The following is a 26486-nucleotide window of genomic DNA, read 5'->3' on the forward strand; positions in this document are numbered from 1 at the left end:
GCCCCGGTAAGGCGCATTGCCAGATGGGTGAATCGCTGCCAGTGGGTTTCTGCCTGTAGAAAGCAAAACCAGCACTTTATGTGCTCTTGGATATTTGTTACTGTTGGAGAATAGAACGTCAAAACCACTGTCAGGACTTGGAAGGGGCTCTGTATCTTTCTTTTTGGGCTATGCTGTTCTTGCAGAGGTGGTGCTTCTACGTGGGCCATTCTGTTAACAGCTTCTGCACTGCCAAGTGCACTCAGCAGAGGCGTGTTCTGCTCCCTGTGCCTATCCTGCCAGGGCAGGTCGATAGAACAAGCGCTCGGAGAAGGGTACTGGTACCCTGGTTTTAGGCGTCCTGTTTGTAGAAATGAGCCATCATTGTCTCTTAGACAGTTATCTTGGAAAATCCTTAATTCAGGCAAACTTAAAATAATATGGGGAGCCTTTAAAAATTCTTACATCTTTTCTCCCTAAGTGAGAGAGTGCATCAGATACCTTTGTAAGTTAGTAGATAAGTGAAGGCCAGGAGATACCGTGTAGTCCGAAGAGATGTGTGTGGTTAGTAATCCAGGAGGAGTAGTCTTGAGTAAGTCTGAGATCAAGAATGGTTTATGGGAAGAGGAAAGAAATGTGAATTTCTGTGTGAGACCTTCCCTTATGCTGAGCCTCTTTAGTTTATATATAAACCTGTCCAAATTATGCCCATCAGCCTGCAAATGTTTTAAAGGAACGGATGCTTGTGGCTTACTGCTGACCTTTTGTTTCCGACTCGGTGGGGTGTAGTTGCTGTGCTGACGGCCAAGAGTACCTGACCCTTCTCCCTTTCCTAGGATGAGGCAGTATGGGGGGGGGGGGGGAAACCCCAACCCACCACCCAGTGCAGCCCACTGGCTGCAAATGCAGGACTTGGTGTTTGTATTTGAGTAGCTGTTGTTATGGCTTACGCTTCTCTTAAAGCCGTGAAAACGTTTCTCTTCAGGCAGTCGGCTGAACTGAACAAACTGCGCCAGGATTACGCGAGGCTGGTGAACGAGCTGGGGGAGAAGAGCAGTAAGCTGCAGCAAGAGGAGCTCCAGAAGAAGAATGCGGAGCAGGCAGTGGCTCAGCTAAAGGTGACTTGGGTTTTCTGGGCCTGTCAAGTTGTGCTCGAGGCTTTATCCGAGCCAAGTTCCGAGTCGGGTGGGATGCGAGGTGCGTGGGAATCGCTTTAGCTGGCTCCCTGGCCGCTAAACCTCTCTGTCTTTTTTTATATGTGTAAGTATCTATTTTCGGATAGACTGAGCCAGCCTGTGGGCTTATTTAATGGTTTTATTCAGCACTCTGGGTTTTGAGTGTTTACAAACCTCCCTATGAAGTGAAACTTACCCTTCCAGGTAAATATCTTTAAAAAGCTTAACTGCTGATGTTGACCTTGGCTTTCTATGAGCATACAGTTCTAGCAAGATTTGATGTTTTGGAGTCATTCATCCAGGTGGTGTTGTCCTTGCATGATTTTTTATTTGAGACTACATCCTTTTGCTTAAATGTATGCTTAAATGTTTAAATAAATATAATTTTTTAAGAGTTAAAATGTAAATGGACCGACTTCTGGTTCCATCTATTTTCTTTGGAAGAAAAGGTCTTTTGTATTAATTGTTTTTCAGAAGAGAAATGTAGTGGTTTTGGGTGAGAGCGCCAAACCAGAGCTTATTACTTTTTTCATGTTTGCAATTAAATCTTAATTACCAGAAGTTTTCCCTGCCTCTAGCCCTTGCAGGTGGAGAATTGGTATCTAAAGTTGAGACATGTTTTAATTACTAGATGCAGATTTATGTGATGCATGGCTAGTCTGGCTTCTAGTGTTAATTCTGAGCTTGCAGGGCAAAGATGTTATGCTTTCGTATTACAGAAACCATCCTGTTAAGAGCCTATAATGAAATCCTGTTCACAATTTGCTTTTTAAATTAATAGGCTAAACTGCTCTAGGAGGAGGATTACAGGGCACTCTGTCTCTCTGATGTGCCCTAATGGAAACAAGAAACAATTTTACTTCATTGCCATATGTTTTGGGAATAGCACCGAAGAGATGCAGTCTGAATGTTTCAAAAATAAATTAAAGGTTAGACTTCTTTTCATCAACTCTCTCTTCAATGTGAAGGTCCAGCAGCAGGAAGCAGAGAGAAGATGGGAAGAAATCCAGGCTTATCTCAGGAAAAGAACAGCAGAACATGAAGCAGCACAACAAGGCATGTATCCCAAAATTCCCAAATAATGCTTACTGGAGTGGTGATTTGGCTGTTGCCATTTGTGTAAAAAAAAAAAAAAATTAAGGGAAAAAAAAAAAAAGGGCATTATTGAGTAAATGCCTTAAATAAAACTCGTGGGAAGTCAGTACTCTCTCAACACCCTGGGGAAATAGTGTGCTGTGATACCTGTTAGATTGAGTGCTGAGGAGAGAGGTGAACCTTGGCTTGCTGGAATGAGGCTTCTAATCAGCCTCGCTGTTTTCAGTGAAAATTATTTCCCCTGAAGTTAAATCTTTTCTACTGTATTTATTAAAACCCTGACATTTCTGCTGCAGATGTGCAGAATAAGCTTGTGGCCAAAGACAATGAAATCCAGAGCTTGCACAGTAAACTTACGGATACAATGGTGTCAAAACAGCAGCTGGAGCAGAGGATGTTGCAGTTAATGGAGGCTGAGCAAAAGAGAGCTACTGCGGAGGACTCCATGCAGATGCAAGTGCAGGTAGTATTGCTCAAGTATCTTAAGGGTTTGGGTGTTTTCCTCCCACTTTGTGCTCGTGGAAATGCAGTAATATCCTTGAAATGCTGCTTTAGTAAAGCTTTCCTGCTGAATAAAGAATGAGAAAATGATGTGCCGGTCTATCATCTGGCAACTTATGAAGTGAGACCGTGTGTGTGGTGCTGGGAGGAGGTCTGGGGCCATCTCAGACCGGAGAAGCACTCTGGGCAAGTCAGGAAAATGTGCTGACCCAGGCAGTTTCCCGAGCTGTGAAATGACCCCTGTGGTCTGGGGAACACCCTGGAAGAGCAGCCATGTACTTCTTGATGTTGGCCTGAGCTCTTCTCCTGGCATCAAGTGGTGAGAGGCAGTGTGGCCGTAGCTCTGGAGGGCTTCAGGGAAACCGAGTGGTGTTCGGTGGGGCAGGGAGTATTTTTCTCTTGAAAAGGTTCTTATGCTTCCACTCAAACTGGTTAATTTTAGTGGGGAGAAAAATAGCGTCTTTGAAAAGTGTCTGACATGTAAATGCTAAACTGTTCTTACTAACGTAATCATGGCTAAGAGCTAATCCTAGCAAAAGTTGACTAGCTGCAGATCTCAGCCTGCTTTTCTTTCTGTGCTCTCTTACAAGGAGCTGATAGAGCAGAATGATGCTTTGAATGCTCAGCTTCAGAAGTTTCATTCACAAATGGCAGCCCAGGTACAGCATGTTCTCAGACTTTCTCTTGTAGTCGTGAATTGGGAACTCTCATTAAAAGTCAGATTTTTTTGTAGCTAGATATGAGAGATGTAACGCTGAAAGCAAAGGCTTGTTAGCATCCCCTTTGCTAATGTTTCTCAAACTGAGTTAAAACTTAAGCTTCTGCTGTCCGTTTGGGGGAAAATATCGACGTATTTCCTCCTGTAGCGGCTTTCAGTTGTAACCAAAGGGTAGAATACCTTTTTGAAAGTTTGTTTTCTGTAGCTTTGCATGTGTACAACTGTCATGTGGTTCTTTTTGCAGTCCTCCTGTGAACTGTCTCCTCATGCTTTTCCCTTGTGCATCAGGTTGTGAAATGGTCTTATGGTAGCTGCCCTACAAAGCTATTTGCTCGTTCTAGTGGTGTCTTCTCAAACACCAAAAAAACCCACCAAACCTGCACAATGCCTCTCTTAATTCTTTTAATCTCTAAAATTTTAGTTTGACGGGTTTCTTTGAGAAATTATTTCTGTTGTAAACACTATGTAAAACCTCAGAGTCACTGAAGTTGCTTCCATGTAGAGCTAGGTCACGGAAATGGTCTCAGAAAGGCTGTAAGTTCTGTGGGCCCAAGTGGAGACTGTTCCTATGCAGTTGGGTGCTGTGTTCTCGTAATCATTGATGTGGTTTGATGTAGTTCAGTTAAATGCAACATCAGACTGAAAATGTGTCATTTAGCTTGGCTTGAGGTGCTTTCACCCATGGGGTGGGGAAGAGTAGGGAAGGAAGAGACACTCTGGATTTACAGCATCTTCATGACCTACTCCTCTCGTCCCAGCCCTTTAAAAGGGCTTTGAAAATAAGTCCCTAGGGGAATTTTACCTTTTAGCTCTGGGTTGCCCAAGGAGGCTGTTGGAAGGAGGTATGGGCTTTCTCCATGTAGCCCCGCTGGCCATCTTTCCACTAGGGACAGTGGGTGTGAGAATAGCACTCTGGGGAAGCAAGGTTGGACTGGATACTGCTCTGAACATCCAGATGAAACTGTCCTGGTCGTTAAGGAGACCCTCTGGGATTAGAAGTACTTGTTCCCTTAGATTTTTTTTTTTTCCTCTCTGTTCTCTATGGTATGATCTGGATAAGGCAGTATAGGAATTGTTACAGAGTCCCGTGGGCACAAACTCTGCGAGATCCAGGATTTTGGGGGAGGGTAAGGCTGGATAAGGAAAAGCATGTATGTGGAGCACAAATGAACATGGAAGTTCTGCCACAGCAAACTATATGAATATGAATGGACATGAAACAGTCTGCAGAGGTCCCTGGATGCTTTGACAACCAGCGTGGTGGGTCTCTCCTGCCCTGTTGTGGGTGACCACATAGGAATAGGCTTTTTCCAGGCTGAAAAAATGCCGCTTGCGGATTTTATGCTGCCGTTTCTGTTCCTAACATAAGAGCTGATGCACTGTGCAGGGTTTTTTGGTTGTATTTTTTTAAATTTGAGGGGTTTGTCAGCAGAATGTCCCATAAAGCACTTAATCCTTGGGAAGCAAGTGCTGGTGATTCCCGTGGCTTGTTTGAATCTGGTAAAGGGCAAATAAGATGGTTCATTTTTTTTCCCTTCATGTTGCCTTAGGCCAAAGGGAAAGGAACGTCAGTATGTGCTGGTATTCCTTCAGTATTCCTTAGCCAGGAAATAGTTGGAAGTGTCCCGTGCCAGTTTAAAATAACTAGACAAATCTTGCAAATGCTGTTCCTGGCTCACTGATTCTTTGACTTGCTTTACTTTCAGCTGTGGCTTTTTTTTTCCTTTCCTTTTGCAGACCTCAGCGTCAGTCCTGGCAGAAGAACTACACAAAGTGTGAGCACTCATTTCGTCTGGTATTTGGGAGGTGTTACTGGCTTTTAATGCACGCCACCTTTCCTCTGTGCACGTGCAGTGCGTGTGGGAGGGACTGGTGAAGGAAATGTTGCTGTCTATGCTTTTAACTTCTCACCATGAGATTGACTTGGGAGCTGGGAAACCGCTTCCTGCGGATTTCCCTTCCGTGCCTGGCCTCAGGTTTGGAGCGGGTTGTACGTGGCTCTGCGCTACACAGAAAGCAGTGTCTCCTCTTGTTTACCACTGCCTGTGTGCAGGGGTCAGTGCAGCGTGCAGGAATGCGCGTGCCCATGAGGATTGTTAATATTTGGGCTCTCTGGCTGTGCCAGGAGATTTCTTCCTTTGGGAGATGGGGTAGCTGTTGTGTTTCAGAGCTAAAGAATGTCTCAGATTTTTGGCAAGCAAACAGCATTTAAAATGGATGGAAAAGCTTTTGGACCTAAAGTGTACTGTCAGCAGGATTTAGAGTAGGAGCTGGACTTAAGGGCCAGCGTGTGTTTTAGCCTGGTGCTGCATGTAGCGCTTTCATCCAAGACCTTTTAGTACTGACACATCATCATGTCTCATTTGTGCAGGATTGCAGAAAAGGACAAACAGATAAAGCAGATGGAGGACTCGTTAGGCAATGAGCATGCCAACTTAACCAGCAAGGAGGAAGAGCTCAAGGTATAATAAAAGCATGTGTAAATGCCAGCTGTACAGGGAGAGGCTGCAAAATAAAGCCCACAAGGCTGCTGCCTTTGGAGCTCTTTCAGCTACAAGTCTGCTGGTTTTGCTCTTCTAGGCAAGGCCAACACTTGATGCTGGGAAGCTGTTGATAAGAAAGCTTGAGGTTTTTCCTTTGTATTACCTCTAGAGTCCTTCTAAAAGTAACCTGAAACACTTTGCACTGGAGAGTGAACTTAACCTGAAATACTGTCTCGATGCAAAGTGCAAATACATTTATTGTTCGCCTTCCTTCAGGTCTTGCAGAACATGAACCTGTCCCTGAAGTCAGAGGTACAGAAGTTACAGGCTCTGACAAATGAACAGGTAAAATAATAGTTTCATTAGATATTTAACTTTACTCTCTTTCCCGCTGCCTGTTCTGTCATGAATGCAAATGCAGATCCATTGGCTTTAAGGCAGCTATGCTTGAGCACATTGAAGGTGTGAGGCTACTGAATCGGGCTAGCACACGTAGCTGCTGGGAGGGCTGCTTCTCACCCCTCCTTCACCAGCAGAATCTTCCTTGCTCAGATATCCAAGTTACTGAAGCGATTTGGTTGCTTTAGCGTGGCGGGTACGCGGGTTGCAGGGCTCTCTCTTCACAGGAGTGAACACAACTGCGCTTGAATGTGCAGTCCTGGCGTTGGCATACAAGGGGTCATAAGCATCCCTCTAAAAAACCCCAAAAGCACGCACATCACCCCCACCCCCACCCCCCCAATATCTTCTTAGAACCAAACAAAACGCTGCCCCTCTTACTGCTATGTGACCTGTTCATTACGGAGGTGGAAGTAAAGTGTTTAAGTAGAGATAATCCTGGTTACCAAATGAATCTCTTAAAGATCTTCCTCCCTTTGCGTAATTGCACGCTTGCCTTGTGTACGTTGGTGCTTTAAAAGTGCATGAAGGCAAGCTTACCCTTTTCACTCCTGCCGCCGAGTCGTGTGCTGAGAGGCCAAATGACTTGTTCTAGCTTTTTAATATTGTGGAATGAAAGGTTGATTGAATCATGTGATGTATCCTAAGTCTGTGTTAATCCTCTTTATATCTAGGCTGCTGCTGCACATGAGCTGGAAAGGATGCAGAAAAGGTAAATAGCTCTGGGATTTGATAAACAGTGTTTATCAGTCTTTTGTGTTCTTTTGAGTCGATGCTTTTTGTAAGACTTGGATGAGGAAACATATTTAACTGTGCTGCTGTGTCTCAGCATTCACATCAAAGATGACAAAATAAGAACCCTTGAAGATCAGCTTCGAGAAGAACTTGCTCAGATTTCAAACACAAAAGAAGAATTCAAGGTAAGATACAGAATAGCTGTTCTTGTGCTTATTCACAGTAAGTTTTTGGGGACTTTGGAGGGTGCAGAGCAGTTCATGCAATTGGGTGTTGATTTGTAAAATAGAACTGACTTTTGGGTGTTAAGGTAAATTACAGTATTCTGTTTGCAAGGCAAGAGCCGTGTGGGTTGTCACAGTAGTAGCAACAGGCTGTGCAGTAGGGGAAGAGATGGGGTAACACGAGTTAAGGGCAGTGTCTGCAGTTGTGACGAGTGAGGACTTGGAAATCTGGAAGTGGAGGTTGTTCAGTAAAAACTATTGTGGTTTTCCTGCATTCAGCCTTCTAATATGATTTTCAAGGCCTTGGTTTGTTGGGTTGTCATGTTGTCAGGTCTTTTTTCTTTTTTTTTATCCTCCCCTGTCAAGGCAGGTGTAGAAATGCTTATTTGTCTTCTGCCATCTTCCAAATTGTTTCTCATAAGGCTGTAGCTAAATTGCCAGAGCTTTTAGTTGTGACATCTGGGGTCTGCACAGCAAAGCTGGTGCTTGTTTCTAGATGGTGTGTGCAGAGACCAACTTAACCCCTCCTTGCCCTCTGCCACCTTAGGCTTTTTGTTCTGAACTTCAGCTGTTAGAAGTAGACCTGCTTCTTGAGAAAGGTGATGACTCCATCTTTTTAACTCCTTTAAAGCCCATGTTGAGTACTGCTGCTCTTCTGATGTTTCTGGTGAAAGGTCACTCACTCTGAATCTCGTAATGTCGAGTTGGTAAGTTTGCTAGTGAGGAACAGAGTGGGAGGGTAGTGGCAGAGGCAGCATGCTTTCGTAGGGGAAGCCATGCCTCGTGAGTCTCCTGGAGCTCTTTGAAGGTGTTAGCCAGCAGGTAGTAAACTTGATTGATGTGTTAGTGGCACTTTCAAAGAGCTTTTGATGTGAGTTCCTTGCAAGGCTCTGTAGTTTCTCTTATGCTGTCGGAGAATAAGATGGAAGAAGTTTGCTCAATTAATAGAATAGGAAACAAAGTACAACTTCAGTTGATTTTTGTAATAAAGCCAACAACTGAATCTTTAGTGAAGTGTGTGCTGGGTAATGGATGCATAAATGGTCTGGAAAGGGGAGTGGGAAGAGGTGGCAGGCTTGAGTAAGTCGGCAAGCGTCAAGCTAGTGACACTCTCAGGGATTTCAGTGTGGTGGAACACTTTAATATGGCAGGTGAAGTGGTGAAAATGAATGTGAGGAGGAATAATCTGAACTTCCTTTAGTGTGATGGTTTCTGTAGTAACTGTTACCCAGGAAAGAGGCCCTCGAGGTGTTGTGGATGGTTTTGTGCTGAAATCAACTCAGTGCTAAGTAGTGGCAAAAATCATCTGGAGGCAATTCTAGCACTTCTTGGGAAGTGAATGGAGAAGTGATACTGTGGAAATCCGTGGTGTGCTCTCAGCATGGGTATTATGTGTCCTTCTAGTCTCTTCATCCTCATGTCTTTGATCCCAAACATAAGCCAGACCAGCTCTGTGCTAAGTGCTTCCACCTGAGGAAGTGCTGCATTTTTCCCATGCACATGAAAGAGGGAAAAGCCTGGTTCAACACAGAGCAATTCTTTTAATCCTTGCCATTGCTGTCCCTTCCTGCTTGTGTTGCCTCTGTAAGGCTTTGGGTCTGTAGCACAGGTCATGTGTCCTGCTTTTTCCTTTTGTAAAGCACCAAGCAAGTCTTTAAAAAGACTTTGTAAAGCAAGAATAGAGGAGGATTTAAAAACATATATGAGGAATCCAGACAAGGCAGCCTGTCTGTTAAGGGCTGCCGTGTCTGTTGTATGGAGCAGGAATGCTGGAGAGGAGGTCTGTGGTACGGCTGTCTGTCTCCCTGATTCACCTCTTCCCAGCCTGCAGTTAGACCAAAGTGTGGGAGCTGTGGAAAACTCTCTGCTGCTGGATTGCTGATTCCTTCATGTGCATTCTCAGTGTTGAGGCACCTGAAGAGAACTAGAGGGGATCCTAGACCGTTTGCTGTGCTAGATGAATTGTCTGTGGGAGGCAGCTATCAAATCTTGATGTGATGCTGATGCTGCTTTAGGAGGAAAATGCAGTTTCTCTTGCCTCTCACGCTTGGTACTGTCTGATTCTCTGCCTGGGAATAAAGGTGGTAACAGCTGAATTTCTCATGGGAACATAAGGACAGAAGTATTAATACAGAAAAGCAAGAAAGAAGGGGAAAGGACTCTTTGTAGTCTTGTAGCTTCCGAAGAACTCACTGTAACGACTTCTGTGCTATTTAATTACCTCTTTGCCATTATGAAAATGTTGTAGTTCTGAACTGATACAGTGTTTAAATTTCCTTGCAGGTTCTCAAGGATCAAAACGCAGCTCTGCAAGCTGAAGTTCAGAAGCTGCAGACTCTCCTGTCTGAGCAGGTATAGCCAGTGTTCACTGAGATTGTATCAAGTATTTTCTGTTCTTTTTAACTTGTTAAGTATTTTTCTTAAGCTGGCCCTAGGCTGAGCTGGTTGGTGTCAAAGCCTGTTGCTTTTCAGGTGTTTTCTTTTCCATGGAGGGTTTGAGTAAGGCGGTTGTGACCGGCTTCTAGAGCTAGTCAAGAGTGTCCAAACAAAATGTGGTGGGTTTTTTGTTTTGTTTTGTTTTTTTCTCCCCTGGAGAATGCTAGTTTAACTCAAGGAAGAATTTGTTTCTGCAACCTCTCCCAGTTTTATCAGTAATTTTCTGGAATAAAAAATATACTATGTATGACTCGCCCTTCCAGGGGAGAGGCTTTTTACTGAGCTGTGGAGAGACCGGAGTAAGAACTTTACCCTACTTGTTTTCTTACATCCTTGAATGAATTCTCAAACCAGTGGTAGCCAGAGAACAGATCCATGGAATGGGAAAACCACGTACATCGTGATGTCTTTTGTCCTTCCTCTTCTATGTTTTTGCCCACGGCACACCTGCCTGACTGGTGCTTGTGCAGGATGCTGCAGGTTCGAAGCTGTTGTGTTGCTCAGCCCCATCTCCTTGGCAAGTGTTGCCTGGGAGAGCTCTTGCGAACACTCGTGACTTTGTACCATTGTGGAATGAGAAAACTTCCTGAAACTCTGGAAAAAAGACTTGCAGGACAGGAAACATAATGCCTTTTCTGCGCTGGTGTCCGGTAGCTAGCAGCAACCTGTCTGGAGCAGCTCCCTTTCTTCTGGTAGAGAACCAGATTTGCAGCCTTATTCCCCTGGGTCTGGCTGATCTGGTGTCCTGTCTGAAATCTTTTTTTCTTGGTAGCTTATGTTTCTCGTGTGGTCTGTCACAATGTGGTGGTGTTGAGAAATCATAAACGTTCTGCTGAGTGAGCCTCAGGTGGAGCTTGTGGCTTTGATTAAATGCTCAAGAGAGGCAGATTTTTTTTCAGGTACTGAGCAGGCTGGTGTGGATTAGATGCTGCACAGTGTTTGGCATGCTTGACACTCCGGAGGATCAGTGGGATCCCATGTCCCACAGCAGCTAGTTGCCAGAACTCGTGTAGTCCATCAGTGTAAAATCATCAAGGCATTTGGGCTGAATTTCTGCCTCCCCTGATAGATTTAACATCTTTCCAGCATCAATGTTAGACACGCATGCCAGGAGGACATTCTTCCCCTACTTTATTGTCCCTTCTGAATTAGTGTGGTACCTAAGCTTCTGGTTGAGTTGATGCTCTCCAGTTACTTCTGTTTTTAAAATCCCAAACCGTTATTGATCCAGTTAATGATCACCCTATTGTGTTTTTTTTTTATAGACAAACAAAGACTTGTTAGAGCAGATGGAAAGAAGGTAAGAAACTTTTTCCTTCTGAATCAGAGGCTAAAATAAAGATCCAGTTTTGTTGGCAGCAACGCTACTGTTGTTAGCTAAACTGCCTTCAAAGGTGAACTCTTTTTCCTAATACTCACTTCTGATTTCTCAGCATGAGAGAGAGGGATGATAAAATCAAGACAGTTGAAGAGCTGCTTGAGGCAGGACTCATACAGGTGGCTAATAAAGAGGAGGAGCTGAAGGTAAAAATCTCTCACATTATCTTTTTATGGGGAAGTAGAGTTTAAGTGCTTTTATGCAAAGTGTATGTTCGAGTGCTTATAGCGCAGTCTGAGCTCGTTCCCTTTGAATAGGAAAAGCATGTCATGGAGGCAAGGTTGAAAACCTTCTTGGTAAGGTAGGCTAACCATTGATGGCGTACAGTGTGTGCTGCTCTCTGCTTAGTCTAGAGCAGGTTTTGCTAGGATGCATATCTGGTGTCTCTTGGAATACAAAGAATACATCTCCAGAGCTGTATATTTGGCCTAATCTGCCACAAATCTGCCTTTAGGAAAGGGTGTGTTGTAAAAAGTTGGCAGTGTAGGACTCTTGCATCTTTTTACTTTGTTGGTAATCTGAAGGGTTAAACGGATTATAAACTAGTGACACTCCTGGGATGGTGCTAAAGGTATTTTCCTTCCTGCTCTGTTTATAAAGAGGCTAGCGGTGAGAAATCTGGAAAGCTAGTGCAAAAATCCCTGTCTGTTTTCAGATGAGTTTTGCTGGAAAGCTGTGTCCTATCTACCCAGACATAGCCAAGACAACACTCACCACCTTAATGTCCCCAAGTTCCAGGTGTGTCTGACACCCATGTACTGGGGAGGGGTTGCACATGAGTGGTCAGGTTACTAAGCAGCCAAGGGTGTGAGCACATCACCTTTGATGTTTCCCTGGACTCTAGCTTCCTCTGGGTTGAAGTCCACTCTGGGTTGTCCATAATGCATTAACAGTCCATTGAATACTTGCGTGCCAACTGCTGCAGAGAGGGTCTTTTTCAGACTTTCAAAGTCTTTCACTTGTTCTAAAAGAAGTGACTTTTCTGTCAAGCTTAACACTTTTTTTTTTTCCCCCCAACAAATGAGTCTTTCATTATCTGTGTGTCTGTTTTCAAAGGCTCTGCGAACGGAAAATTCATCCTTGAGAAAAGAACTTCAAAGTCTGCAAATTCAGCAATCAGAGCAGGTAGTACTTTTCATCTAAAACTTTCATTACACCTAAACTAAATCTAAGAAGAATCTTGCTGTGGTTGCAAAAGTCAAGGGAAAAAGGTGAAGATGTCTTTGAAGCTTGTTGGCAAAGCATCCTGTTTTCTTCCAGCGTTGGTCTGGAAGCTGATAACTTCTGTCAAATACTTCCTCTGCCTGTGTGTCAGAAATGTGGCAGATGTAAAGATTCCAATTCGGTGGCGGTTCTGGGTTGGCTCAAGTTTGCCACGCACTGAAATGGCTGTGGGTTGCTTTATTTCCAGAAGCCTAGTGCAGCAAGCGTGGCTGGTAGGCAGCTCGTGCTGCATCAGCTTGGCTGGGCGTATTTGAGCTTTCTGATGTTAATCCACACTTGTGCAGCTGTGACACAGCCCCCTTCTGTTTGTGTCTCTGTTCAGCCGCACTGTCACTATTATTATTTTGGCTGTGCACTCGGTGCTGATCGGGAAGTGCCTTTCCTTGACATCCAGCTCTGCTTGGACAGCTCAGAAGGGCACTTGATTTCTAGGAAATGATTTACGGGAGAGGAGAAGCACAAAAACTGGAGAGGTGTGTACAGTAGTGCCAGTATGAAAAGGTTAGCTGATCAAATGCTGAGCTTGAACCTCAACCTCTCCTGGTAAAGGTGGTGTGGGCTCGCTTTTGTTTTCGTGGAACTTGCAGCAGACTTGCTATTATTGGTTTGCCAGGAGCTGGAGACCAACAGCTAATTTTCTCGGGAGCAGAGAGATAGATAAAATCGTTAGGCTGCTACATAGTTTACCCAGTGCCAGAGTGCTCAAGCTCTCTGCTCCTTACCCCTCAACACTTGCAGATTGTTTTGCTCTCTTCTGTTTTTCTAAGTTGAAGCTCTGTTTTGAACAGGTTTCCTTCCAGTCACTGGTGGAAGAACTCCAGAAGGTGTAAGTTACTGCAGATTTCATTTCCGATTGTTACTTCTCTCTGTCTTTTATTCTGTGACTACAAGTGTTTTGCTTCCCTGAAATGGTGTGCTTTTAACTGGGTGTAGTGTGTGTGTGTGTGGCAGAAAGCATTATCGCTTTGGGAACATGTCATGTCAGATCAATACCCTTTGAAAATCCGGTTGTTTCTCTGCTAAACAATTAACTTCATAAACCTAACTTTGACTAGACAAGGAGTTGCACTGAAGTGTCAGGTAATTGTTTTTTCTTCAGTAGGCACTCTAAAAGGAGTGAGCTTGTTCGCTCTCTGTGCGTGTATTTGAAGTTGATAAATACTTTGCTGGAATGTCCAGTGAAGGCTGAAGTTGTGTGTGTGTAATTCCAGGGGCCATTGATACCTTAATTTGCATTTTTAGGCAGTAATAGTGTCTATTTAGCATGTGAACTACTGGTTCTATAAAGCCAGCTTGTTCCCACTGTTTACTTCTCCCATTTGTTTCTCCTGCTTGGTCCCACTGTGGATCCCAGAGGCTGGTGATGTGATGTGATAGCAGAACCAAAGCTTGTGTATTTGCTCGAGTAGCGTGTTTGTTCAGCCAGCTAATGTTGTTCCTCTGCTCTGTTTCAGGATCCATGAGAAGGATGGAAAAATAAAATCGGTGGAAGAACTCCTACAAGCTGAAATCCTTAAAGTAGCAAACAAGGAGAAGACTGTTCAGGTATCTGTCTCTGCAATAGCTACTGTCCTTTCTGTGTCTGTGCCACTGACTACCATTTATTTGTTACCGCATGGCATTCTGTAGTGATGAATTTGTAGCATCCATTTTTGTGGCGTTTTTGTGTTTCCATTGTCCAATCCTGTCTGTTTTGTCATTGAAAAGGCTTTGACACAGGAAATAGAGGCTCTGAAAGAAGAAATAGGAAATTCCCAGCTTGAGATGGAAAAACAGGTAAAATACCTTAGTGCCAGAAGCGTGAAACAGCCTTGCCTTGGATGCGCTGCTCACTCATTTCTGTTCTAGTGTGTTTTCTTTCACTGGTGAATGTCATTGGGTAAGGGAACTCTTGAATGGTAGAGCTACACTATTTTGGATATAAAGCTGTAAATACGTAGCATAACTACTGCTGTCCTTTGGAAACCACATTCCTCTGGATGCCTGAGCTTTTTGGACTTTTAGTATGAAATTTGGCAAGAATTGCTATAACTTAAAGCATTGTAGCGTTAGCTCTGGCTGGGCATAATGCATACTGTCCTTTGAGGCTGGCAACGTGGAAATCTCAAGTGCTGAAGGTGCTTCTCCTTTTGTTGGCCTTTCTGTGTTGCTAAAACAATACCACAGGCCCAAATAGCATCTGGTTTCCAGGTAAACCTAAGACTGTTTTTTCCAGTGTCCAAAAAAAAGCCTGTCTTGGCAGAGGAAGTGTTACTCTAGCTATCAGGAATGCAGAAACGGAGGAGTACTGGCTCTTTTGGCATGCTTGCTGTCTAGCATCCAAAACAACGGGAGCGCACGTTTCCTTAGGGAGCCCATTCTGCAGGCAGCTTCATCCATCGTGCTGTCAGGAAGTTTGCTTGCTTGTTTGTGTGGGGTGTGTGGGTTGGGTTTTTTTTGGTCTGCACTTTTTTTTTTCAGTCTTTCTAGCTACATTCCAACATGTCACCCCGTTTTCTTCTTTCCTTAGTGTTTAAGTTTTGTCCTTTTTTAGGCAAAGCCTCACAGAATGTGTTTCCATCTTGGGCTTTTCCTCCAAAGCAAATTCCCAGGAGCTGGAGGGATTATTTGTGTGTATTTCCTTCCCTGGAACTGACACAGCCCAGAACAAGATGCAGTTTAAAGTTGCCATCTCTGGAAAGCTACATATGAGGGATGCTTGCTCCAGAGGTGGTGTATTATGGACCTTTTTGGTCTCCTGCAAGCGGAATGGAGGTTTTTGGGGATGTCTGAAACTCCCGTTGTGTCATGGTAGAGGACTAAACTAAGCTAGCTGTTTGGACAGCCAGTGTCTACGCAGATAGCCACTGTCAGGCTTTTATACAAAATTCATAGGAAATATTCCCACAAAATCTTGTTTCTTCAATCAATATTCAGCCTTAGAATGGGAATTTAAGGAAGTGCTGACATTGCAGAGGGCATCTAAAGAGCACGTGCTTGTACAAAATTCTAAGTGTCCAGGGATGATCTCTCTGATTTGAGCTGCGGTTGCTAATGAGATAGTTGTCATCATCAGTGTCTGCTTCTTCCTTTGTCACTCGTGGTGGAAGGGTGCTCTGGTGGGCCTGCTTGTGTTCCCCATTTGCACTGATTCCTTTTTGGCTCTGGAAGTCGCGTTTTAAATGTGGAGAAAGTAAATAGTGGAGACACTTGGCTTCTCGTAATTTATTTTCCCACAAAAAAAAGGCATGTTTATGCTTACATAACAAGCAGTGCCTGTTTTAATGATGTATACTGGCTTTTCCCCCTGTTTCTCCGTAGAGCAGTTTATAGCATTTATGTGTCTTGCCAGTGTGCATTAAACTGAAGTACTGATTGTCTTCTGTAGGTGTCGATTACGTCACAAGTCAAAGAACTTCAGACTCTGTAAGTACAGTTGTTAGCATGTCTGACCTGCCCTGTGCACCCCTCACTTCCCTGCTCCGGTCTATTTTAAGTTAAAATGTTCTTGCCTGGTGCCTACACTTTGCATGAAGTGATCCAGGCTGTTAACGCTGGTCTTTGTAGATGCACGTCTTTGTTAGACGTACCTGGGCCAGCAAACAAGGTGAAGTGCTGCGTGGCTTCGTGAGCCCTAATTAAGCTGTAAGGGATTAAATTCAAGTCAGGGTGGAAGGATGTAGGCAAGGCACTATGGCAGACTGACTTTGGAAATATCTGTGCTGTGGTTGGGTGGGTGAGAATTGAGGCACCATGGTTGTCAGTCCCTCGTGTCCCCGACTCGGGAGGGGGAAGGAGGTATCTTTACATGAGGAGAGCACACGTGTGTGAAATCCCTGCAATATATGTTGGTGCAGAATTTGCCTGCTTTCACTGAATGAGCAGTACCATTGGTCAAAGGCATCTCCTGGTAACCCAGACGGGAGTGGAAGTGTTCACACATTGATTTTTAGCGAGTGAATTGTGTTTAATCACATATGCTGCTCTTGTTATGTGCTGCAAAGCATAAGGTGGCTTTTTTTTTTCTTTCCCAGATGGATAAAAGAGCAAGGTTTTATGCTGTGTGTCTGTGTGTTTAATCATGCAGGTTGAAAGGGAAGGAAAAGCAGGTGAAAACCATGGAGGCCTTATTGGAAGAGAAGGAGAAAGAGATTGTTAAGAAAGGAGAATGTCTGCAGGTAAGCTTCCGTGGTATTCCAAAGGGAAGTAAGTTCTGTTGCAGTAGTTCTGGCTATGGAAAAGTTGTGTTTACACTTCTAAACTTGCCTTTTTTTTTTTTTTTTTTTTGTCCCAAGGGTCAGAAGGACACAATTGCACAATTAACGAACAAAGTTCAGGAGTTAGAACAACAGAACCTGCAACAGCTCCAGCAGGTGTGGCTTGCAGAATGGATGTGGCTTGGGAGTGCTGCTCGGTTGAACTGGATGATGTTGGTTTTGTCCTCTCCCCCTTACAAAGGGTTTGCATTGGCTTCAACCTACAGAGCGATTTTAAATCCTACTTGACTAAACTGGTAGTCTACAGTGCAGAGAGCCCACTAGTTCACCTGTGTTCGTCTAAAACAGGTGTTACACAGCTGACAGGTCCCGAGAGCTTTTCTTTAACCTGGATGATACCACGCACAACGAGTGGCTGTGGGGGTCTGAAAACTTTGAAGCTCCTCAGCAGAATCATAGCTGTGCCGTAGGTTCCTCCTGGCCAGACTGAAGTAGCATCTCTGTAGGCCTGTGGAGGAACTCTTGCTGTGACTGAACGTAGCAGCTCCTCTTGAAGCGGTCAGGCTTTGCTGTGATTCCGTCCTGCCTTTAACTGTTGCAGAAGTTGCAATTGGCTGCAATATTTTTGGCTTTTGATTTCCTGCGCTGGGCTTGAGAACAGGCAACTGCCCATCCTTGAGGCCAGGTGTTACTTAGTGGAAGGACTTGTCCAATAAGGGGGAATAGCTCAGTTCGGATTTTTGTTGATGATAAAGGGGAGAAACTCACTTGCACTCCTATTTTGTGTGGATGTCTAGACAGGCATTTATCTGAGGGGAGAGGTGGAATGGAGAGAAATTGGCTGGTGTCAAGTTTGGGATGCTTGGTGTAAGCTGTGCTCCTGAAATCCATGATGTGTTCAGTTACTCTTGGAGCAATGTCTGATGCAAAATTCTGTGGTATTTCTTTGGCAAGTAGTATATCTCTTGCAAGCTGTGTGGTGCCCCTGCTCATGCAAAGAGTTGCTGTTAATTTGAAAGCTTTACTGTGCCATCAAAATGAGGTTGGGAATGACTTTGTTTTTCAGGTACCTGCTGCATCCCAAATCCAGGAGCTGGAGAGCCTGTGAGTACGCTTAGTAGCAGTTTCTCAAGTGCCTGCTGATAATGTGTGTTCAGTTGTTCAGTGCTGGTGTTTGTCTTCAGCTGGAATGTATGAATTGGTTTCAAGAATTTTATGGGCTTTGCTAAAATAAGCTGTTAGTGCTGATGGACGTACACCAGCCAGCCTGTCTGCCGTTCTGTGTAATAGCGGGTGTCTGGCGTCCCTGCCTGGCGTGCCCAAGGAGCAGTGCTCGTACGCTTTACGGGAGGGAATGATCGCCCAGGGCTCTACTAACTAGTGAAATAGCTGCTGCTTCTTGTGTCTAGTGATAACTTCTCCTTCTGTTTAGCATGTTTAAAAGCGTGTGGATTTAAGTGCCTGTGGCTGAGTCGGTAAAAGCCATGAACAGAGAGTTTGCCACTTTCAGTCTGGGATGCAATAGCCAATTCTCCTGTTCTATGGAGAAACGCTGCCAGACTTTCCTCTGTTTTGTTTCTGCTTTGCCTGGCTGCTGTAAGTCAGAGGAAGGTTGTACGAGACTGTGCCAAAAAGGGCTCTGTCTCCAGTGCAGCTCTTAAAATGTGCTGCCCTCCCAGCAGAGCTCCTGTATAGCCAGCACATGGTACCTAAGGCAGCCTCACCTTTAGGAGACTGTCCCTGGCACCTTCCCAGCCAGCTGGCTTGCAGGATTTCCTCAGGTGAGCAGTTCCTTCTCTCCCACTCGGGCTCTGAATGCTGTTGAAATCAGCTATGGCTGAATGTGTTTGCTGATTGACATGTGAAATGACTAGCTTGCTTCGGGCCAGTTCTTAGCAGGTTAGCGTTTGCAATACATGTTGTTGCAGCTGGTGTGTATTTTTGTTGGCTTTCTTGGTTTGCAGCCGTAGTGCAATGGCTGCTTCTGTGTGTGTGTGCTCTCCTTTTGGCTGATTATTATATATATATAGCACATGAAACTTAGTTATCTTCTGCTGCTGAAAACTGTCCCAGTTAGAGTGTCTGTCCCTTTTTAGCAGAAATTCTGACTTTAACCCTTTTTTTTTTTCTTACTTTCTAAACTACCTCTGCAGGTTGAAAGGGGAAGAAGAACAAAGGAAGAAATTGAAAGCTGTAGTGGAGGAAAAAGAGAGAGAAATTGCAAGCCAAGTAAAACAGTTGCAGGTAAAGTTTTGGTAAAAGTGCCTTGTGTTGCAAGGAGCCTGTGTATTGTGGGCGTATATCTGTACATATACGTGTGTATATAATGCCTCTCTTCTTTCAACAGGATGTGCAAAAGGAAAATGAATCTTTTAAAGTTCAAATTGAAGAATTAAAGCAGGAGAATTGCAAACAGGTACAGCTTCCAATTGCATTGTTACAGAGTGAAGTCAAAGGGGGGTGGTGGTAGCTTGTATGGATGGCCTGGAAAACCAGTAGTTGTATTGAGCATGCAAATCCAGGGATAGCTTCAGGGTTGGATTGCACTAAGCCAGCTTTTCTGGCTGTTGCCTATCTGTTCCTGCTTCCCTTCATCGTGTGGATTTGCAGCCTGGTGCTCTTTCTTATGCCTGCTGTGTTCTCGTCTGGCTTTCCACCGCTGTCTCTACACGCTGTATCACAGCCAGAGTGGTTCTGGCCAAAGGAGGCTGGACAGGACTCCCCTGAAGGCCAGGAGCGTAGCTGCTTAGTGGTGCAGCAGTGCCTGGTTAACAAGGCAGATCATGCCCTCTGCACCAGTCGTTGCTGCTGATCTGCTCCTAATGAGCTTCTGGTCTGTTTATAGGCATCTCTGGCTGTCCAAAGCGAGGAGCTTCTGCAAGTGTGAGTACTGCCCCAAGTTGAATGCAGTAGATAAGTGCTTCATTTCACTGATTGCTCAGGAAATTTAAAAGGTGAAATAAATGCCAAATGTACAATATCAGCGTGTAAGAAGTGGCCAGTAAAAAAAAGAATCTTCACTATCTAATAAAACTTGAACATGGAGATTCTACTTAGGCTAATAATCCTCAACTGCAATCTTCTGCAGATAGTGCTTGCGATCTGTTGTGCCCACAGTGAAGTAAGCAGGCCATGGTTGATTTAATTTTAAATGTGTGCCAGCTCAGCTGTATGTCTGAAGAGTTAAAATTTGGTGTTTCAAGCAACAGGGACAGGCTTTTCTTTCTTGGAATTTCAGCTTAGTAGAAGGTTGTTCATATTATAAAGTCATCTGGTGGAAATCTCTTCCCAGAGAAAATCTCAGGGGTAAAAGTGTGTTATAATGTATTGTTGAAGCGCACTCAAGAACTGTGTAGAAGCTAATGCCATACCGGCTTATATTGTGCTACACAAATTGCCACTGTCATGCATTTTTTGGCTGGCTGAATTATTTTTCTGTTAAGTTAAATGACTTACAGATTGTGGACTAGGTGCTTGAAAAAGAATGCTCTTACCCAGCAGGCAGTGCCTATGTTGTGGTGGTGTAGTAGCGTGGGCTGGCTGACTTATCCTCGTCTCATGCGTTGCCTTTCCGTGGCCTTGATAAATGTGTGCAGATGCCTGTTGTAGGCAAACAACAGCTTTACAATGGGCTTTGCTTTGGCAGCCCACAGTTCACAGAGCAGTAGGAAGCAAGCGGTACTGCCAAGTCAGGGAGAGCAGCTTTTCAAAGAGAGCGTGTGGCTGGAAGGGAAGGCAAGTTAGTGTATGTGAAAGGGTGTCACTGCTTCACTTGGGATTTCTTAAATGTCTCCTGACTTGTTTATGGTTCTTTTTGCTAATTCAGGGTTGCAGGGAAAGAGAAGGAAATCGCCAGTCTCCAAAAGGAGCTTGCCTTTCAGAGGAATGCTCTTGAGCAACAGAGGAAAAAGAACAACGTAAGGAAATTCTACCACTCCCACCCCCCCCCACCCCCCCCCCCCAAAAAAAAGAAAAACCAACCCAAAACCCAACCCAACCTGTGTGCATGGCACTCCACAGTGCCTAGGGCATTCTGCTAAGGAAATGTTTCTGACAGTTGTCTGCTGTATTGTGTCCCCTGGACACTCCTCTCCTTTTTTTTTTTTCTTGGGGGTGCCTAAGCATACCGTACTCTACAGCTCCAAGTTTCAGCTCTTTGACGAGTTGCTGATTTGACGAGAGGGAGGAGGCTTGCTAGGGGACGCATCCCTCAGCAAGTTCTCAAGCTTGGATTCAAGCTTTGTTAGCCCTGTTCAGAAACACGTCCTTTGCTAAGAGAAGAGGGGGTTTGGGGAGAGAGGGTGGGAAGATGAAGAGGGCTGTGGTCTGACTGAGTTATGGTCCTTGTGGGGGTACATGGGAGGAGAAGTTACCTTCAGGGCTCTCGGATCTGGTTTTTCCCATTCCTAAGAGTGATTAATCCTGATCTTCTGAAGGAGGTGAAGGACAGTGAGCCTTCCTTTACAGCAGCTGCTGATCTGCAGTATGGGTTGTTCGTGGGTGGAAGTAAAGTTTGTATCTTCCATCACAGAGCTGTGAAGTTACCTCCTTGTAATATGTTACCTGTGCAGGGCAAAAGAGTGGCATCTTGTAAGGTATATGGAGGAAAACTTAAAATACAGAGTGTTCAGCTCACTTGTCTCTCCTTGATAGCCTATAAAATCCAATGAGTGCTGTGCAAATGATACTTGTTCCTTAAAAGGGGGACAACATATGGAAGATGCACAAGGAAAATACTAAGAATGTGAGCTTTTGAGCAAGTAGTGTTGCTTAAGAGCTGAAATAAAGTAGAGGGAAGGTGGCTGGATATTCTCAGAATTCAGATGAGCTGGAAAGGTAGAACAAATGTGTGCTTGTTTCGTGGGGAGTTGCAAAGTCGTAAGTACCCTTTGTGGTGCAGGCAGAAGTCTGGCTACTGCTAAGAGTAGACCATGCCCGTAGGTCCTAGCTTAGCACATTGCAAGTTTATCCGATCTTGTTTGTATGTGCTGTGAAAGAGCCCTTAGGATAGCAGGCAAATAGAAGTGGTAAAGCAAAACTGGTGTAGGTACATGCTAGAATTTGGATGCCGCTTGGCGTAGCGAATCGAAGTACGGCCTTTCAGAAATCGCCCTTTGCTAAAGCAGGTGCCTGAGGGTTGTAAAAAAATAAATCTAAATCCCAAGCACCGTGATCTCCTTCCCACAAGGCCCGCCATCCTTCCTAGATAAGAGCTGCGAGGCTCTTTTTAGAAGAGCTCTCAGGCTCCTAACTGAGCGTGCACGTTGACATCTTGTGGAGTACACGTTTGATGACCTCGCCAAGAAAGATGCAGGAGCGCGGCACGGCGCGGTGGCGCTTCCGTGCGGATCTGGGCTGTGCTCGCCGCTGGTGAGGCCCCAAAACCTCCCAGGAGGGCTGGTGAGCGGCAAACCCGTTTTCTTTGGGTGCAGCGGGGAGAGCTGCGTGGGTAAATGCTGCCAAACCAAGGCCCTGAGCTTTTGTGTTTCTACCGTCGGCCCTGGTGTAGTAGGTTTGGGCCGGGGCCTGAGGATCTACGCAGCTACGTCTGGTTGCAAGATCAGGGGCGTAAATGTGTACACCTCCATGTATCCTCGGGTCCATGCTGGGTTCTGCAACGCGACATGCCTAACACTCTGTTGTGTAATCTGTGGTTTTGGTGTCTGTGTTCCTCACTACTTTTGAAAACTTCCCTCTTTCTTCTTACAAGTGCAGTCAAAGTGCGGGGTCGCTGTAGCGATACGCTCTGCCGTACCCCTTGGATCAGTTTTGGACGTGGGGGCAGGTTGGGCAGAAATTGGCTTCCCCCCCCCACCCCCCCCCCCGTTTTTCATTCAAACTTTTTGAACATCACACTTGTTTTTTGCCAGTGTACGTCATCTTACCCAGCAAAATCATCTTGCAGTAACCAGCATTTAAATGCAAATGGTGGAATGTAATGCAAAATATATCTCTGAAGTAAAAGCGGAAACAGTTTGAATATTGGCTGAACTGAAATCGTTCTTTCTAAAAATGATTAGGACCTTCGGGAGAAAAACTGGAAAGCAATGGAAGCATTGGCATCAACTGAAAAATTGCTGCAGGACAAAGTGAACAAGACTGCCAAGGTTGTAAAGTTAACTGCTAGAAACAACGCGTTAAGCTAGAAGCAGATCTGCAGCTGGTTTTCTTAAATGAAATAAAGGCATTTAACTTTTACTGCAATTTAAATATAATCTGTTCTGAGTGATCATTCATATACTCTCACTTCTGCTTCTTCCTGTTGTCTTTAGGTTTCTTTTTATTTTTTTTTATCCTTAGTTTGTGGGCATGCTGATTTTTTTTTTTTTTGATTTCTGTTTGCATAATTGTTAGAGCTGTTGTGAATCGTTTATTTCTGTGGGAGCTCTAGAATAAAAACTGTGCTGGTGAGCAACCTGCTTTCATCTACTGGGCTTTCACTGTGCTTGAATAAATTCACGGGACCCGTGAAGAACTGGAACCAGATTATTTTTTAAAAACCTGGGAACTGCTCAGGAAAACAGTGTCACCACAGCTGTGAATTTCCTCCTTGAAAGGACGTGAAGCTCGACAGGTCCCGTCAGAGCCAGTGTTCAAAACGATTCGGGGCATGAATTGCTCTGAAAGGAGCTTGCATTTGCTGTGAGCCTGATTTGGTGTTAATTGTCACTATGTGGATTTCAAAAAAAAAAAAAAAAAGGCATCAAAATAACTTTAAAACCACGAGTCAGGTAGCTAGAAGCAGAGGAGCTCCGCTTTGGGATTGTGCGTCTGTGTTCTGGCGATGTGTCCGCTCTTCGCTCGGCCCCGCGTCCTGAGAAGTTGTGAACCTGCCGTGGCTGCGTCGCTGACGCTTGCCTGCTTTCTCTTGCAGTCGGCCGACTCCATCAAAGAGCCTTTTGCCACTCCTCAGTGGTTCCTAAATTGCTGAAAACTAACACACTTAGCACAACTTCACAGCCTAACGTCTCCTGTCCGTTGCTGTCTCTTGAATCTCAACCTACTAATGCCACCGAGCTCTTGCAGCAGAGCGAGGCGCAGTAGCGCTGGCGCCAAAGAAAACAAAACAAACCCAAACGTTAGTGAAGGATTTGTGCTGAAAGCTGCCTTCTGCTCAGGGTTTCAGGCTTTCTGCTTTTAAACTTATAGGGGAGCCTGAGCGTCGTACGGCTAAATTAACCCAATCTGCCACAAGCACAGCAAGCAAACGTCCTGTGGCTGCTCTGCTGTTGGTGTTAAATAAACGGAACGATGGATCTGTGTTGCCCTTGGCTCTGTGTATTTCTGCTTGCAGAGCAACGACAAAGAAAACCTGGAGATTGTCACACAGCTCTAATAATTATTTTCCCATTGCATCCAAGCTTGGGGAAGGAGAATGTAAGGGTCTCCATCTTGAGTAATGGAAAGTAATATTTAGAAGATACGGTGTTGCTTTCTTGGCCTGGTTCAAATGTGCATTAACACAAAGTTTCCTTTTGACTTGAATTCTCTTTTTTTTTTTTGATGTGGTGATGTTAATTTATGGTCATATTTTTTTCCTGCCTAAAATTGTTTAAAATAAGTACGAATTTTAAAAAAATTGTTGATTGACCCAACTTGTTGCTTTTGAGATCGTTCAACTTGAGTGGCAGGGTTGGTGTGATTTGTGGATGCAGTTGCTCAGCACAGTGTAGTTTGTGTCGTGAATGATGGTGTAATTTCTGTACAAACAGGCTAGATTGGAGGAGAACATAAGAAAATAAAAGCTTTGGCATGAACAAATATGAAGGCCAAATTCTGAAGCAATTCAGTGTCATTTTTGGAAGCAATTTACTGGCAATTTTAGAGACTAGCACTTTTCTCTACTTAAAAAAAGACTTTCTGGGTTAAGTCAGTTACTCAAGGCATAGAAGAGGCTGTTGCCAGGTCCGTGTTGCCCAATTTCACGTGAACCATTCTCTCTGTTTAGGAGAAGCAGCAGCACTTGGAAGCTGCCGAGGTGGAGACACGTGAACTACTCCAGAAACTCTTCCCCAAAGTCTCTCTTCCTTCTAACGTGGTAAGAGAAGGGGCTCTTCCTACCCTGCTGCTGGGGGCTGGGGAGCTCTGGTCCTGCTGGAGTGTTTCCCCTCTGCCCCAAGGCTTTTGCACTGGGACATGAGTGTTTTCTATTTGCAATACCTGTACTTGCAGCAGCAGAGAGGCAAAGCTGCAGACAGTTACTTCAAGAAAATTGTTAAAAAAAAGTTATCGTTATCTTGTGTGTGGGTTGATATATTTTTTTTTTTTTCCCTACTGCCCCAACATCTGATTCATCTGCCTGTGTTATCTTGTGTCTAACGGAGATAGTGAGTTTTCAGGGGTGGGTAAGGTCTACTGCGTGTTTGCTCACTGTCTGGCACAACGAGGATCCGTATCTACCCGGTGGCTGTGCAGATAATGGCTGGCCCCCGCCTTTCAGAGGAGCTGTGCTGCCTCAGTGCCAGTTGATCCAGTTCAGGAGGGTTTGTTTGGTTCCCAAAGTTCCTTTGAAAACCACTGATTTCCAGTTTTATATCCTTGGTGGCTTTCAGGTGTTTTCGAGGGAAGCGCACGGGGTTTGTGTGGTTTAGGTTGCGTGAGTGATGTGAAGTGAGGCGGAAAAGATGGAGTCTGTGTTTCATTTGTGTAGTCTAGAAGTTCTGAATATTCATATTTAAAATTATTCTCAAATGTGCCTAAAGTTAGTCTCCTGATTAGCTAGAAAGAGTCTTTAAAAAGACTGTTTCTGTAAGGTTATAAAACAGTCTTCCTAGTGAGCTCCCTAGAATTACGTAGCAAGCGTCTGCTTTAACTGCTCAGGGGTTTTGGGAGAGGTTCCCTTAAGTCTTCAAATACTTCTTGCAGAGCCCCAACACTTGCAGGGAGACCTCTCTCACCCAGTTGTATTTCAGCACTTCCAAGCCCCCGTGAACTGTGTGTGTGATGCTTTAACCAAATGCCTTTCTCAACAGAGCCACAGTGAATGGATATGTGGGTTTGAAAAGATGGCTAAAGAATACTTGAGAGAGGCTTCGGGATCCGAAGACGTCAAGGTAGGCATGAACGGTGGACTGCTTCCTTGTGTGTGGCATAGGATGTTTTCTGGTATAAATGGTGCTCTGGATTGTGAAGTTCAAATGGGTGAACAGGTGAAAGAAAAATGTTTTACGGATATTTGCATCTTGCAAATCGGAAACGTATTGGTGTCTTCGAAAAGCACCTTGTGGAGCTGTGAAAATGTTCATGAAATTCAAAAAACCCTGTTCCCTTTTTCAAGTAAATGGTTTTCTTTGGGCAAGTCAGAATTACTGCAGTAACTCCCATGAAGTTTGTGATTGAATATTGAGAGTTGGAGGTGAACGTTGCGGTTGTCGTCTTGGAAAGACAGGCCTGCCGGTGTGAACGATACCAGCTTGCTTGCTGAAATAAGATAGATGATAGAACTCAAATCTGTCAGCTGAGACGTGACTCTTCTGGTCCCTCCTCTCCTTTGCCAGGCTATGGAGCAGAAGCTGAAGGAGGCCGAGGAAATGCACGTACTGCTGCAACTGGAGTGCGAGAAGTACAAATCAGTCCTGGCGGAGACGGTAAGCAGGATGCCTGCTCGCCTGGGCCTTGTGATGTTGCAGGCTGCCTTTCTTCTGCTGTAAGCTTTCAAACCCCGCTCTCTTCTTAGGAGGGGATTTTACAAAGGCTACAGAGGAGTGTGGAAGAGGAAGAAAGCAAATGGAAGATAAAAGTTGAAGAATCACAGAAGGAACTTAAACAGGTATTTCTGAAGATCGGCTTTTTGTGGCAGCCAGGCAGTTTCTGCTTGAAGTTCCAGAGGGTGTTTGAAGGCAGGTGTAGAACAGCCCTGGCTGCCTGGTTTGATGTGTGTGTGACCAGTGGGTGAAAAAGGTGAAGTCTGCAACCACTATAATAGGAACAATCCCTCCTTATA

General features: G+C 44.6%; 1 protein-coding gene across 1 annotated transcript in view; it reads left to right on the forward strand.

Annotated features, from left to right (window-relative positions):
* Positions 1–26486, forward strand: part of KTN1 (kinectin 1) — a 74062-nt gene that overhangs the window by 15097 nt on the left and 32479 nt on the right. Inside the window, exons 8-36 of the mRNA XM_086462117.1 lie at positions 965–1097; positions 2123–2210; positions 2546–2712; positions 3341–3409; positions 5206–5243; positions 5840–5930; positions 6228–6296; positions 7025–7062; positions 7180–7270; positions 9593–9661; positions 11011–11045; positions 11179–11269; positions 12180–12248; positions 13136–13173; positions 13802–13892; positions 14055–14123; positions 15715–15752; positions 16414–16504; positions 16622–16699; positions 17610–17647; positions 18697–18787; positions 18891–18959; positions 19389–19426; positions 20370–20460; positions 22564–22650; positions 24492–24581; positions 25516–25596; positions 26041–26130; positions 26220–26312. Of these exons, the coding sequence (XP_086318243.1) occupies positions 965–1097; positions 2123–2210; positions 2546–2712; positions 3341–3409; positions 5206–5243; positions 5840–5930; positions 6228–6296; positions 7025–7062; positions 7180–7270; positions 9593–9661; positions 11011–11045; positions 11179–11269; positions 12180–12248; positions 13136–13173; positions 13802–13892; positions 14055–14123; positions 15715–15752; positions 16414–16504; positions 16622–16699; positions 17610–17647; positions 18697–18787; positions 18891–18959; positions 19389–19426; positions 20370–20460; positions 22564–22650; positions 24492–24581; positions 25516–25596; positions 26041–26130; positions 26220–26312 (2221 nt within the window). The remainder of the gene's footprint in view (positions 1–964; positions 1098–2122; positions 2211–2545; positions 2713–3340; positions 3410–5205; positions 5244–5839; positions 5931–6227; positions 6297–7024; positions 7063–7179; positions 7271–9592; positions 9662–11010; positions 11046–11178; positions 11270–12179; positions 12249–13135; positions 13174–13801; positions 13893–14054; positions 14124–15714; positions 15753–16413; positions 16505–16621; positions 16700–17609; positions 17648–18696; positions 18788–18890; positions 18960–19388; positions 19427–20369; positions 20461–22563; positions 22651–24491; positions 24582–25515; positions 25597–26040; positions 26131–26219; positions 26313–26486) is intronic.

The sequence above is a fragment of the Leptosomus discolor genome, chromosome 3, assembly GCF_034619465.1.
Source record: "Leptosomus discolor isolate bLepDis1 chromosome 3, bLepDis1.hap2, whole genome shotgun sequence".
NCBI classification, from domain to species: domain Eukaryota; kingdom Metazoa; phylum Chordata; class Aves; order Leptosomiformes; family Leptosomidae; genus Leptosomus; species Leptosomus discolor.